Source organism: Rhamphochromis longiceps, linkage group LG4, assembly GCF_057381845.1.
Source record: "Rhamphochromis longiceps isolate RC_006_pf linkage group LG4, R_longiceps_female_GT1.1, whole genome shotgun sequence".
In the NCBI taxonomy this organism is placed as follows: domain Eukaryota; kingdom Metazoa; phylum Chordata; class Actinopteri; order Cichliformes; family Cichlidae; genus Rhamphochromis; species Rhamphochromis longiceps.
The window spans coordinates 10,303,495-10,317,643 of NC_140560.1; the positions used below are offsets into that span (position 1 = coordinate 10,303,495).

The window sequence follows — 14,149 nt, forward strand, 5'->3', positions numbered from 1 at the left end:
AACACGAGACAATCAATGACTTAAAACTATCTACACCAACATGGACAAATTTGCTTTAATTTGATCTTAGGTGTGTGTGTGTGTGTGTGTGTGTGTGTGTGTGTGTGTGTGTGTGTGTGTGTGTGTGTGTGCGCGCGCCCTTAATGTGACCCTGTGATCGTCTTACAGATTAAGTTGTGCCTCTGGTGCTCAGTCTAATTTATTTGATGCACAGAGTGACGTGTTCTTTTCAATGAGTGTGAAAATAGACCCAAACCTTTGCTCTGACTTCCTGTTGACCTAGATAAGAATTGTTTCCCCAAAGGATAAGTCGACTAAATAAATAAACAACTAAAAGTGAAATAATCGATTAAAAAAGGCAATCAGGAAATTGCTTTAAACAATTCAATTCAGTGCATTCAGTTTTATTTATACAGTGCCAAATCACAACAACAGTCGCCTCAAGGCGCTTTATATTGTAAGGTAGACCCTATAATAAAGCATACAGATAAGTGTGTGACCAATCTTCCCCCACTTTTTTTTGTAATTCAGTAGAAATCCTTGCTCTTTTTCTTCTTTGGCATGTTGTACGATTACTTGCAATGTCTTGGCATGAAATAAACCAAAGGGAACCTTTGCAAGCACACAGAGCACCATGAAACACTGAGCAGAGTTGAAGATGGCTCGGCTGCACTGCCTCGTTTGACCACAAGGAGTCATGATGGTGATTTACAGCGGAGTGAGAGGGGGGCATTACCTCAATGAAATAATGGAGTTTCACATTACTGCTGTGTACTAATGTTGTAGAATTGCTGGGGGTGGGCCAGTTAACAAATAACAACAGTCAGTCAGGCTGATAGCTGCTTAAGCATCCACACACATTTTTTTAAACAATCCTGTAGCTGATGTTTCTTTTTCTGTTTGTATTTCTCATACCTAAACTGATCCATTTATCTATGGGAGATATTCTAAAATGTTGGCACATTTATATCTTAAATAATATAATTAATTGTGGTTTTCTATCTTTTTCTATCCATAAAGGATTAAGCTGACTGTTATGCGGATTATTGCTGACACTGATCTCTGTCAGTTGAGCTGTTTTCATTGTCAGTCTGGAAATAAAGTATCTGCCTTCAGGCTTCTGGAGCAGTAAGTCTTGCAACTCTAAGACTGTTACATTAAAAAAAAAAGAGAGAGAGAGAGGAATGCAATGGAGTGCTTACATCTCCAAACAACTTTCCATTATCCTTGCCCCAGCAATGGGCCAACTCCTGTCTAAGATTATGAAAGATTGTTGTGTAATATGTAGTAATATGACTGGGGTCATAAAAGACCTCACTATGGGTTACTTGAAGCGTAACCGAGTGCAGTACAACATAAAAACCAAAAACATCTATCAAATCTAAAATATGTGACAAAAATGAGCCTGGTGCAGTGACAAACTGCAGCTGTATGTTTTTCATTTTTTGAATAACGCTGCTGCTGCTGGATGAGGGAGAAGGTTATGGAAAGGCTCGCTGTTCCCATCTGTCCACATCCTTTTTGTGTTTTTGTAATGTCTATTTGTGCGTGTGTGTGTGTGTGTGTGTGTGTGTGTGTGTGTGTGTGTGTGTGTGTGTGTGTGTGTGTGTGTGTGTGTGTGTGTGTGTGTGTGTGTGTGATATACAGTCACCATGTGTGCTTTTACTTCCTTGGGGCAGGGAAAGAAACATCACTCATAAGTCACATCACTGAATCACTCCGATGCTTTCTGAGTTCTGAGCTGTGCGTCTCCGTTGGTGTCACCTTCAGGGAAAGCGAGGGCATTTGGTTTGGTCTGTGATGGGAAGGGTTTTAAAAAATGTCGTGAGTCTTATTTTATCTTACTTTAATTTATTTTATCTCCGTATTTTTATTTATTTTTATTATTTATTTATTTTTTATATATATATAGTTTCATTTTGCAGCCTGTTGGAGATGGAGGTATGTTTTTTTTCCCAGTAGATTGGAGGGTTTGTTCCCTGCACCTTCTGGTCGGGGAACGGGTCCTGACTGTCATCTGCACTTATGGGCCGAATGACAGTTTAGAGTACCCGGCCTTCTTGGAGTCCCTGGGTGCGGTGCTTGAGGGTGCTCCAACTAGGGAGTCTGTTGTCTTACTGGGAGACTTCATTGGGTAACGAATATGAGACCTGGAGGGGCGTGACTGGGAGGAACGGTTTACCAGATCTGAACCCCATCGGTATTCTGTTACTGGACTTCTGTGCAAACCACAGTTTGTCCATAACAAACACCATGTTCAAACATAAGGGTGAATATGTTTATGAATATAATGCTGGACATACCTGGGGTGGAATGAGGGTGCGCTGGGAACGCCTGGCAGATTCCCCTGTACGCGAAATCTTAGCTCTCACCTCCGGCAGAGCTTCAACAGCATTCTGAGGGAAATGGGGACACTGAGTCTGAATGGACTGTGTTCAGCATCTCCATTGCTGAAGCTGCTGCACCGAGCTGCGGCCTGTCATGGTGGTAACCCCCGAACCAGATGATGGACACCAGAGGTGAAGAGAACTGGAAGGTGGCTCGTGTAGTGGCTTAATATAATATCGGGTGTGTGGCAAGCTGTCAGGCGACTCAGAAGGGCATAGTGGTGCTCTACCTGCATGATTCTGTTCATAACTTTTATGGAGGATGGCTTCCATTTGGGGGATCTCAGAATCTCATCTCTGCTTTTCGCAGATGATGTCGTTCTGTTGGCAAACCCAGGACACACTGGAGAGATTATGTCTCAGCTGGCCTGTGAAAGCCTCGGTGTTCCCCCGGACAAGCTGGAGGAGATGGCTGGGGAGAGCGAGGTCTGGGCTCCCTGGATGGATGGAATTAATTATTTTCTTGTTTGTTATTTCTAATTTAATGTGTCTTAAAAAATGCTTTACCAGTCTAAAGGCCATGTTCTACCCAAACAGCTCAAAAATATTTGTTTTTTTACAACAGCGGGGGAGAAACAGGAATTCGCACATAAGATGGAAATTTAGGAGAGACAATTTTTGCCAGTAATGAGCAGGAGACGAAGATTGTTTGCGATCTGTAATTTCACATTAACGCAATCCTGCTTTAAAGGCAAGTGTGAGTGCAACACAGGCTGGTGGTAGAGTCTTGATGTCCTTTGGAGATGAACAAAACAGCAACATCAGCTCGTGTTCCAAACAAAACTGAGCAGCTGTTTGTCTCAGAGCTCAAAGGGATTATAAAACCATTATGTAAGAAGCTATGAGAGCCACATCCTTTCTGCGTTCAGTGGATGCAAAGCACCGGCAGTTTGTCCTAAAGCAACCATAATGACAGAATCATGAAACTCACAGAAGCATGTCTTCCAGCCAGACTTCCACATACTCTTAAGATTTTTAACTGTAGGCTCAATCCGGCCTTTGCGGCAGGACAGGCTAATGGCCTCTGTTACCTGCTATGTGTCCTCTGGCTTTATTGCAGCATAAGGGACATTCAAAGCTGTAACAGAGCTGAATGGGAGTGGGAGGACAATAAGGCTTTGTGTGCATGAGATGTTGACAGTGCTGGGACAGTTTTGCCTGTTTATCAGGGTTCAGGCAGCACATTGGCTACAGAACAAACCACTGCCATCAGCACTGAGATGATCTGGCTCTGTGACTCCCAGCCAGACGACCCTGACAGCTCCATTTAATCTAACAGCCCGCTTACAGGAGCCTTTTTTTTCTCTGAAAAGGTTTCGCAAACATTGTGATACTGCAGAGAGATGTATTGTTTGATTTTACAGCTTAGACATTTGTGACATCTACACTAAGATCTAAACACATAAGGACGTTTAAGAGTGCTCGCGTGCATTGTGCTACTTCTGTACCACAGAGAATAATCAGAAATGCTTCAGACAGCTAAAGATTTTACTGTTTTTACAAAGTCAATAGGACTAACTAAAACAAATGTGCAATGCATGATTATGCCTGTTTATGTGTGACTGATAGCAGACACATTTGGACCTGATTTGGGCAACTTTCTGCACTTCTAGCTCAATTACAAGCACTGGCAAGTGTCCTTTAGGCCAGACGTGGCTCAGAAATCATTAGCTGGCCCATATCACAATTTACATCCTATCTTTCGCATAAATGCTGGACTTTAAGACTCACGATGACTTAATGTGGTCAAGTAACAGCTACATGTGGCTCGGTCATGCTGGCTATCATATATGTGTGTGTGTGTGTGTGTGTGTGTGTGTGTGTGTGTGTGTGTGTGTGTGTGTGTGTGTGTGTGTGTGTGTGTGTGTGTGTGTGTGTGTGTGTATAACAGCTACAGATGTGACAGTACAACAGTGCTAGTACCCTGTGTTCTAGATTTGGACACGCATTTGAGCTGATTATGGTTATAAAGGAAAAACTAAGGGATCACCAAAGTTCTGCCAGTGAGGGCGGCATGGATGTATTTCAAGCATTTGCAGCAATCTGTTTTGTTTGTTTGTTTGTTTGTTTGTTTGAGGGGGGGGGGGGTGCTACAAGAAGGCTCTTCTTCTGGAAACCATGAATCCATTTACAGTATTCAGGGCTGGGCCACAGTGATGGATATCCATAAATACAGGTATGCTGTTTTTAATGTAAAATATTGGTTTACCTGTTGAGAATAGAAAAAAATCAGCCAATATTGAAGTCAGATGACCTGTTTGTTTATCTGAGAATCTCGCATATGAATTCTCTGCAGATGGACTGTTCTTGTCAACAGCATCCCCGCAGCCTTCCTGGCCATTTCCTTTTGGATGGACCAGTGTGGGCAGAGTTTGGATGCTTCAATGCTTTGCAGCAGATATCCTGCTGTGTCTGGCACGGATGAGACCATGCTTGTGTGGGCAGTTTGGACCATATGTTACATAAAAACTGTGTGAAAGTCCTAATCTCCAGCAAAGCATTACGCAATGACTTTGCCAAAAGGGGCACCAGTCTGTCTGTCTCTGAAGGATGGTAATGGAAGGAAATCTTTTTTCCCATAACACCAGCATTAACCAGAAATGATGCCTTTTTCAGATTTTGATATACATTCTGACAGTTATTGATATCTGATGCCGGTACATTTATTCTCCATGCACAATAATCCTGTTTTCTGCGTCACAGCGTGGATGAAAGGTCAGAGTGGTGCAACCGGAAATGCCTAAGAGTTTATATTCATTGCTTTAGATCAACTATCAGAAGACAGATGACATCATTTGTATTTTAAAATAGTTTTTTGCACATTTCAATAAAAGCCCAAGAGTATGCAAATTATTGGTTGTGTGTGTCTTTGCGAACAACATGCATGTAGAGTTGTTCGTGGCTTGTTTTGATTGTGTCATGTTGGGAAATCTGCCCACAGGTGTTATTATTACTACTGTAGAACACATTTATAGAAACTGAACGCAACCATTACAACAATTAGTGAACATGGAGGCTTGGACAAACATTTTACAGGAGGAACACCCTGCACATGGAAGAGTAGGAGCGGTAAGTATGTTTGGAGCAGACAGCAGAGTATACTGAACTTCAGGAGAAGGTAGAGGATGGGTGCAGGACATATGGCTTTTCTATCTCTTTAAAGCTGCAATGCAGAGGATTAGGTCTAAGACCAATCAGAAATTGTGGCTAAATAAAGTGTCGGGATGTCAAATTATCCAGCGCTGATTACACTGTGATACAGAATAATGTGCAAAAGTCTTTAGCCTCATGTCTTTACACTTCAACATAGCCTGATCTCTGAACTCTTTCTTGACAAGCAGTCTTCAGAAATACTTCTCCACAGTTTTTCTCAGCCTTCTCTCCCTGTTTCACTTCTTTAAGAATAGTTTCTTGGCCACCCTTCCACTGAGACCATTTCTGTTGAAGCTTCCGTGAATATAGACCAACCAATGTGTTAGTTTTTTGCTGGACACACTGCACACCTGCTGAGATCTTTTTGGGAATCACCTTGTTGGTACAAAAATACTAAATTTTATCTGCCATCTTTAAGATTTTTTAAAAAATAGATTCAACTAAAGGAATTTGAGCAGAATATGTGTTTTTTTTTTTCAAACAGACTACTTGTAACAAAGTGCCTTGAGATAACATTTAAAACTGGTTCTTTGCTAAGTTGTCTGTTATGTGTCGACACAACTGGTTCACCGCTTTTTATGCTTCACTTATTCATAAGTAAGCGTTAAATGTCTTAAAAAAAAAACTAAGAAACTAACTTTTAAAAATGCTCTCACATGAGAAATGAATGTGCCAAAGCAAAAGAGAAAAACTTTAATCCCGTGTCGCTGTCTGTGGTGCTGATTTAGGCTCTAACAGGCCTCTTCACACATCAGCTGAAAAACTGCCAGCTCCAATCTAAAACTGTCTTTCAGGAAATTAAATCAAAACAGCAATTAGGGCACCACTACAGCCAGTGTGTGGTCGTAGCCTGCTGGGCTGGATTCTGTGGAAGAGTGTTTGGATATTCCTCCATTCATCCCGGAGAGAAGAGCGTCTCTGTCGCGCGTAGGAGGAGGAGGGGCGAAAGGGAATCCCAAGAAGGGGCTACAAATATGGCGTTGCTGCGGTGCCATAAGTAACCGCTTCACCCGAGAAGAGAGAGGGTGGAGGAACGACGGGTGGGTGAAAGAAACGAACAAGAGTTTTACTTAATGTGTGTGTTTTGTTTTTTTGGAGGGGACGTGCGCGCGCTCTCAGACACGAGGTGATGTTGACCGAACCGGACAGGCTCCTCCGCCGCGAATAAGCGGCAGTGACACCCTGACCGAGGGGCTGGGGCACGACGCGCGTCCGTACCACCGTGCAGTTATGTGTAAAATAATCGAGTGTTTGTTTTCCCCCCTCGCCGAGCCTTGAACGCGCTGTCCTTTGTGGCCACACGTGGAGATGAGCTCACGTTTTCTTCGTGGAGATTGTCGTGAAGTGACCGAAGTACTTCAGTGTTTGGATCGGCAGATCGCACATGGACGTTGAGTTCTCCGGGCCTTCGAGTCGCTCAGCTGGGCAGCATCAAAGCGCACGGACGACTGGGAAAATGTCAAGGATGCTCCTAGAAGGAGCCGCTGAGAGAGCGGCGTGATACTCAGCCGAGGAGACAGAGGACGCCGATCACAAGTGCAGCTTAGAGAATAACGGTCGCTGATTTTAAGGGGCTTTTTTTTTTTAAATAAAAACAATGGGACCTCTTGGCACGTTTTCGTGGGCTTCTTCGACGTGACACCGGACACACAGGAACTCTGTTGCTGCTGCTGTTGTTGTGTTGGTGTTGTGCAGTTCGGGCGTGAAGTGGAAGTAGCATCCTCACTGGGTCACAACCCAGATTAGTGTAAGGTGACAGAATTGTTTTAGTGAAGGGGAATCCCGACCGAGAGCCACACGGCTCGTCACTGCACCATGGATGACTCGGGGATAATACGGCGGCGGAGGCTGCAGGTGAGCTGGTCTGGGCTGGAATCCGATTTTTGTGTTAAATCCATCCTCTTCCAGTTGTAGAAACACAGTCATACATGATTACTACGTTCAGACAGACTTTATTTTTACTTTTTGGTCAGACTCTGTCATTGAAGCCGAATGCAGTAGCTATACTTTTCCAGCAGACACTGCAAATGTTTATCACTAAAAGTGAAAAGTTAACACATGTGTTTCATAAACCCAGCACTCATCATTAACCTGTAAATAAAGTTGTTGGGGTTTTTTTTAGCCATTATAGATGAATTGTTGCACTTTAACTTATTATTGGTGGGCCTTATATTAAACATGGTTGAAGTTTCAATCAATGAAGTCAGCCTTGGCTGAAAGTAATCTGTGTGAGCCAAACAATCGAGCTTCAGAGTGCTCTAGATGCTGGCTTACAGACAGTTTTTTCTGCTCCTGGCTCTGTATGATATCAAAGAATGGGGACATCCCTAATATGGGCATGTTGGGATTGGAGAAGCCCCACCCTCTTGCTATTCAAACGTTCTCCTGCAGCTTGTTTCAGACAGAGGATGAACTGAGGGGTACAAGGAACTGATGTTTATTTTGAATTGTGAATCATGCACAGCTACTCTAGCAGAGACAATGAATGGAAAAAAAAACATGTTGTTGGTAGGCCCTTCCACAATGGATGGATCCACATGTTTGATCTGGCACAGATTTTACTCTGGATGCCCGTCCTGATGTAACTTACCCATTTATCCCAGCTTGGGACCAGCACTGAGAGTGCACTGGCTTGTAATGCCTTGAGGCTGGATTTGTGTCTCCTACTAGTCCCAAACTGAGAATCTTCTCTGTGTTGGGCGATTATGTTAACAAAATGAACAACACTGTAACAAAAGTCTTGTTCCTCAACCTCTGATTTTTTATTCATCAAAGGTTGTGGAAATAATATTCTTTTTAAACTTTGCATTTTAAGGCAATCAGAAGAACAAAAACTGTGTTAAACTGTGTTACATTGTGTAAAAGTTGCCTTTCACTTCCTGTCAGTCAGCTGATTTAATTATCCTTGTATTGTTCTGGTTCTCATTACTGTAGTTCTTTAAGATAAACCTTCATAAAGTTTACAACAAAAATCAGTTATTTCTCCATCTGTCCTGCTGGAGACTCGCAGCGTGCCTCTGGTGTTGAACATAGTAGCTCCACTACACTCAAACATATATATTTTTCATCATTCGTATCATATACGTGTCATATTTTAATAGTAGCTTTTCTGTTGTATAGTCAGTTAACATCCTCCTGTGAAGCTCATGTCAGGATCACACTCATGTACTTTTTAAAAGTCTCTTTAATGAGATGTTGTAATGAATGGCCACTCATGCATACTGATCTGCTGTGCTCAAATGACTGCGTTCATCCATTATGAAGCAGCCTGCTTAACCACAGGTCATACCCCCCCCCCCCCCCCCCCCCCCCCCCCCCTCCACACACACACACACACCCCACAATCTTTGTTTGATTCAGTCAAGTGAACTGTGGAGAGATGAGCCTACAGGCCAGGCAGACTGCAGCCAGCCTCCTGTGGGGCTTCTGTGCACGCTAGTGTGATTATGCAGTCTGTGCATTTCATTTCTCTCATTCATTCGGTTCATATTCTGCCAGTTTCGTTTACCAAGACGAAGGATTGTAAGCACGCACTCTGAGCTCCTTGAAGCCAAATTGACCCTCGACTCAGTGAAAAAGAAAAAGAAAGGGAGTGGGTATAAGGGAATGAGGGGAGGATTAGTGGTGAGGTGTCCCGATGGTTTCATGTCTCATCATCCCCACTGCTCAGCTCACTGCTCTGCTGCTGTGATGTATGACATGAGCTGTAAGGGAATTAATCATCATAGAGTCACACTCGCAAAGTCCCTGGCATTTTATAGATGGAGGCAGGCCAGCTGATTGATTTAGTGTTTGTATATGTGAGGGAGGGTAGTGTGGTAGTGTGGTAGAGGGAGGGACAACGTAGACTTCTAGTTTAATATGCACATTTGGGCTATTTGCAAGAGTTTTATTCTCTAATGTGTGTGTGTTTCTGAAATTGTGCGTTGACATGTGATTGGCTCTGTATGTCCTAATCAGCGGCTTTGTCAGTCCCCTGGGTCTCATCATCCCAGCCGTCACTCGCTCCCTCTTTCACACACAGACACACACAATCATTCTCTCAGCACCATATGGTGACACGCCCCACTCCCCTGCAGTTGCAGTCAGGGGTCACACCCGTGATGCATCGCTTCAACACGGCAAACATGAAAAAAACCCACGATCTTTGCTCCTCGTTATGCTGGCTCCTCTCTGACACTACAACCTCCAATAGGCTTGCTGGCAAACACGCAGAAGATATGTCAAAAAAAGCCTGGTTCATCAGAGATGTGTGAAATAGCTACAAAACAAACTGAAATTTGTAATTTCCACATTTTTTGGTTTGTTTGTTTGAAGGAATAGTAACTATAATCATTCCACAACTACAGTACAGAACAACGTTTTGCAGTACTCACGGCTTAACTGAAATGAATGTTTTTGATGATGTTGAACTGGTTGAACTGGTTTTCTCACTCCTCCTTTGCAGCTGTTTCCTGTGTAAAATATCTGTGTTGCATGACTTGATCAAACGATACTTTAGCAATCATTAAGAAGAAGCTAGGCTGCCATTGTACCAACGTTGCCATGTTCAAGAAACCAGAATAAGATGACAAGCACCCATTAGAAGACGATCACACTGTGGTCATAAAGGTCAGCAAGTAGACTGTGGTAATTAAAAAGTGCTTAGCTGGTACTAATTGTTCTATTGTGCAGTTTTTGGTGAGCCCAAACCGTGGCCTGAGTTTCCTGTTTGAAGCTGACAGGAGCGGCACTCAGTGTGGTTTTTGCTGCTGCTCTAGCTCATTCGCTTCAAGGCTTGCCTACATACCTTGGTTCTACTGAATCATAATTTGTGATACTATTGTCTTCCTATCAGCTTGAAGTAATCCGTCCATTCTCCTCTGACCCCTGACATCAACAAGAAAACTGCTGCTAAAGAGATATTTTCTCTTTCTCAGACCATCCTCTATAAACCCTACAGATGGTTGTGTGGGAAAATCCCAGTAGATCAGCAGCTTTTGGAATACTCAGACCATCCCCTGAAGTGGTTAACACATTCGGTTGGCAAGTGAAAGGTTGCTGGTTCAATTCCAGCCAGATCTACAAATCCCCTTTGGGGTTGTGTCAGAAAGGGCATCTGGTGTAAAACTGCCAAATGAAACATGTTGAGCTACTCTCTGTGGTGACCCCATCTGACAAGGGGAGCAACCGAAAGCACTTTCTTCTACTTCTCCTTTACATATATCACAATGTTACACCCCTACAATACGTTTTTCTTAGACCAGCTTCTTACACTATCATATAACCCTAATGTAAAAAACAAACAAACAATATATTTAATATCTTTTTTTTACATGTCATTTTTTATTCAGTCTTGTTGTTTTCACAAATCACCAGACCATCTTTTCTTATGCTTGGCATGCCTCGTCCTCAGCCGCTCTGCCTTTTTGTCAGCCTCATATCTGTGAGTCAGTCACTGCTGTAGACAATGGCAGGTCCGGGCACTGTCTCCTAGCAGCATGACATCCCTTGATTGATCCCTGTTGTTCCTCCCCTGCCCGGCTCACCACCATTTTTCTTTGCAGTGTCTACAAAATGATTGAACTTGCTGGCGCATCCCCACCGAGCAGCAATGTGCTTTACAGGCATGCGGCTCAACTAATGCCATTTCATTATCACTGAGGCCTTTAAAAAAATTGTAGTGCAGCCAATATGACTTGAAGGACACTACAGCAAAGGCATATTTTATGGCTGAGTTACATGAGCAGCCAGTGTGTGTACCAGGAGACAAAATTCACTGGCCTTTCAAGTCTTTGTTGTTTACTGCCTGCATCAGGATGCTCGCCCCTGACTGGCTGTAGCTTAATGAAACAGCAGCATCCAACATAATTTAAAAAAGAACACAAATTTGAACATCCCTGCACATTTTAGCCCTGAGCTGTGAAAAACACAGAGAAATTTAAAAAACAACAATAAAACAGGCCTGGACTGTGAATGCAGGTTCTCTGCAGGTTAGATATTAAACAGCCCAGCATTAATCTAAATGCAAAATGATTGTGCATAAACCACAGTTATTACAAGACAGTGGCACAATTGCCCTGCATCTAAATATTCATAGATACAAAGTCCTGAAACACAGACTCCCATACTGTCTTGTCAACTGTGTGACATCCTGGGACTAAAGGGGATCAGACAGTCATTCATAAGCTCAAACTTCCCTTTCGTTCCCTAGAGGACGCACCCAAACCTGGATAATAACAGTGTAGTTGCTCCTGTTTGAGAAGCCAGCAAATACAGCACAGGATTGTGTAGCTTTCTAATCTGTGATTGGTGAGCATGACATGTTTGTGACAGAGCCTCCCATCTGTTGTCAGTCACTGCTCACCACCGCCAGACTTCATTAGCGGGACTCGGGGAGCGTTTAGTTTGAACATCAGCCTCGGACGGTGGCTTTTAAATCAGCCTCTGACGTAGAAAACGCAACCATGCAATGAGCAGTAAGCCTTGCATCAAACTAATTATGCCACAGGAGAATTAAGGCACAGGCTTCAGATCGGAGTGAGGATCATGTTTCCTTAACAACATATTATCTTCTGGAAATGCTGCAGTTAGGAGTCACAGGTCGATTTCGGAGCATAGTGGTGCGCTTGTGTTCTGGCACACTGGTCACTGATGAAGCAGAGACTGGAATTAGGAAGTCAATTCATCACCTTGTAACCTTTTAACAGATTAAAATGGAATTGAGGATTAAGAAGGGAATTCAGGTAGATACGATGTGACAGCAATGCCTAAGAATTACGGAATGTAAGTGAAGGTGACAAAGAACTATTTGATTGGATTTTCTGAGGTTAATAAAGGCCGTTTCATTCAAAGATTGAATAATTATCATCTACAGACCTGCAGATTCACTCCACAGTTTGGACTCCCAGGTATAATTCTGAAAAGCAGCAAAAGATATTCATGGTGCCAGTTTTTTTCTCTCAGACATGAATAGATGGCTGTACTTTGTTTAGTGTGCCAGCTGGTTCTTTTTGTCTAGGCATGCCTGAACAAAAGAGGTGTTCAGGTGCTCCTCTGTTACATTTGGTTAATAAAGGCCGTTTCATTCAAAGATTGAATAATTATCATCTACAGACCTGCAGATTCACTCCACAGTTTGGACTCCCAGGTATAATTCTGAAAAGCAGCAAAAGATATTCATGGTGCCAGTTTTTTTCTCTCAGACATGAATAGATGGCTGTACTTTGTTTAGTGTGCCAGCTGGTTCTTTTTGTCTAGGCATGCCTGAACAAAAGAGGTGTTCAGGTGCTCCTCTGTTACATTTGGACTTTATTCTTGTTGCTGCTAAACTATTTCTGCTTCTTTAGCAGACGTCCCTACTATCCACAAATAGTTCAAGCGAATTTGCAACATTTTGGTGATTTGCTGCAGTGAATGTCACTGAGAACACTGAGGTCATACGTTGTTGAATGGTTCGTTAATTAATTCGTTCTCAGCTATTCTGAGCACGTGTTTGTTTGAAACATTTTGAAAATAAAACTCTTAGCCTGTGCATGTTACATCTCGTCCTGTTTGAGGATTTATATTTTCTGCAAGATGGTGGTCTGATCTGGCCTAGTCAGTCACAGCTGCTACCTAGATCATTGTTACCTGATTGTTTTGGGGTCTTGGACTGACATTTCAAGATGTCACTTTGAGAAAGTGTGATTCATTGATTTATCTTAAGTGAAAATCAAGAGATTTAGGGGCTATTCTGCTCTTAGGCATGCCATCACCAGCTCTGCAAATTTGGCTCAGTTAGCGCACTAAGCTAACATGTCTATTTGTCTGTTTGCCTATTTGAGTCATTCATAATGTAGTAATTTAGAATATATGATTAACCTTTGGGACTGAACTAAAGCATGCTTGTAACAATTCTTCATCAGGTAAATCATCTTTCAAATCTGCCTTCCATGCATGCAGTATAATATCAGATGATTCTTTGCAGTTACTTACAAATAAATCGTATAAAGGGACCCCTTCCCTCTAAGATGTGAAAAACTTTAAGGTGAAATCTTCTAAGGTAGCTGGAGAGGAAAGTTTTAGACGGCTTGGCTAATATAAAATTTTGGAGATGAAGATATTTTAAATAATAGTTTTCATTACTGCCGTTGTAGTTGTTTGAATTACTCACCTCAAAGTTGAAATATTTTGACCTTAGTACCCACTTACTGTTACTATAGGTTATTTCTTTACTATAGGTTAGTTGTCACTACAAGTCACTGAATTCCATTGACATCCAGGCGCCCTGCTCACTATAGCAATACTGTTCTCCCCTGTGTCGACGCCCGTTAACATGCTAACAGTGATAATGCTAACAGGCTGATGTTTAGCAAGTGAAACGTTTAATATGTTAAGCTGCATCTAAACTGGAAGCGACCTGCTTTTCACACGAAGTGAAGCTACCAAACAATCTTTTGCAGGCATTATAGATTCTGGTTGCCTAGGCACCCTGTAATGTATTTACTATCAGCCATATGTCAGTCAACAGTATTATTCAGTATATTGGTAGTCACTTCACCAGGTAGCTAAGAAAAGTTCATTTCATGCCTCACATGCTTCATGCTGCTGGGGTGTGAAGTTGCAGAACGTTCATTAATGTCCATCCG

General features: G+C 42.5%; 1 protein-coding gene across 1 annotated transcript in view; it reads left to right on the top strand.

Moving 5' to 3' along the window:
* Positions 1-6,557: 6,557 nt before the first annotated feature.
* Positions 6,558-14,149, top strand: part of LOC146671037 (microtubule-associated serine/threonine-protein kinase 1-like) — a 53,053-nt gene continuing 45,461 nt past the window's right edge. The window contains exon 1 of the mRNA XM_085403198.1: positions 6,558-7,394. Within this exon, the coding sequence (XP_085259324.1) occupies positions 7,356-7,394 (39 nt within the window). The 5' untranslated portion in view covers positions 6,558-7,355. The remainder of the gene's footprint in view (positions 7,395-14,149) is intronic.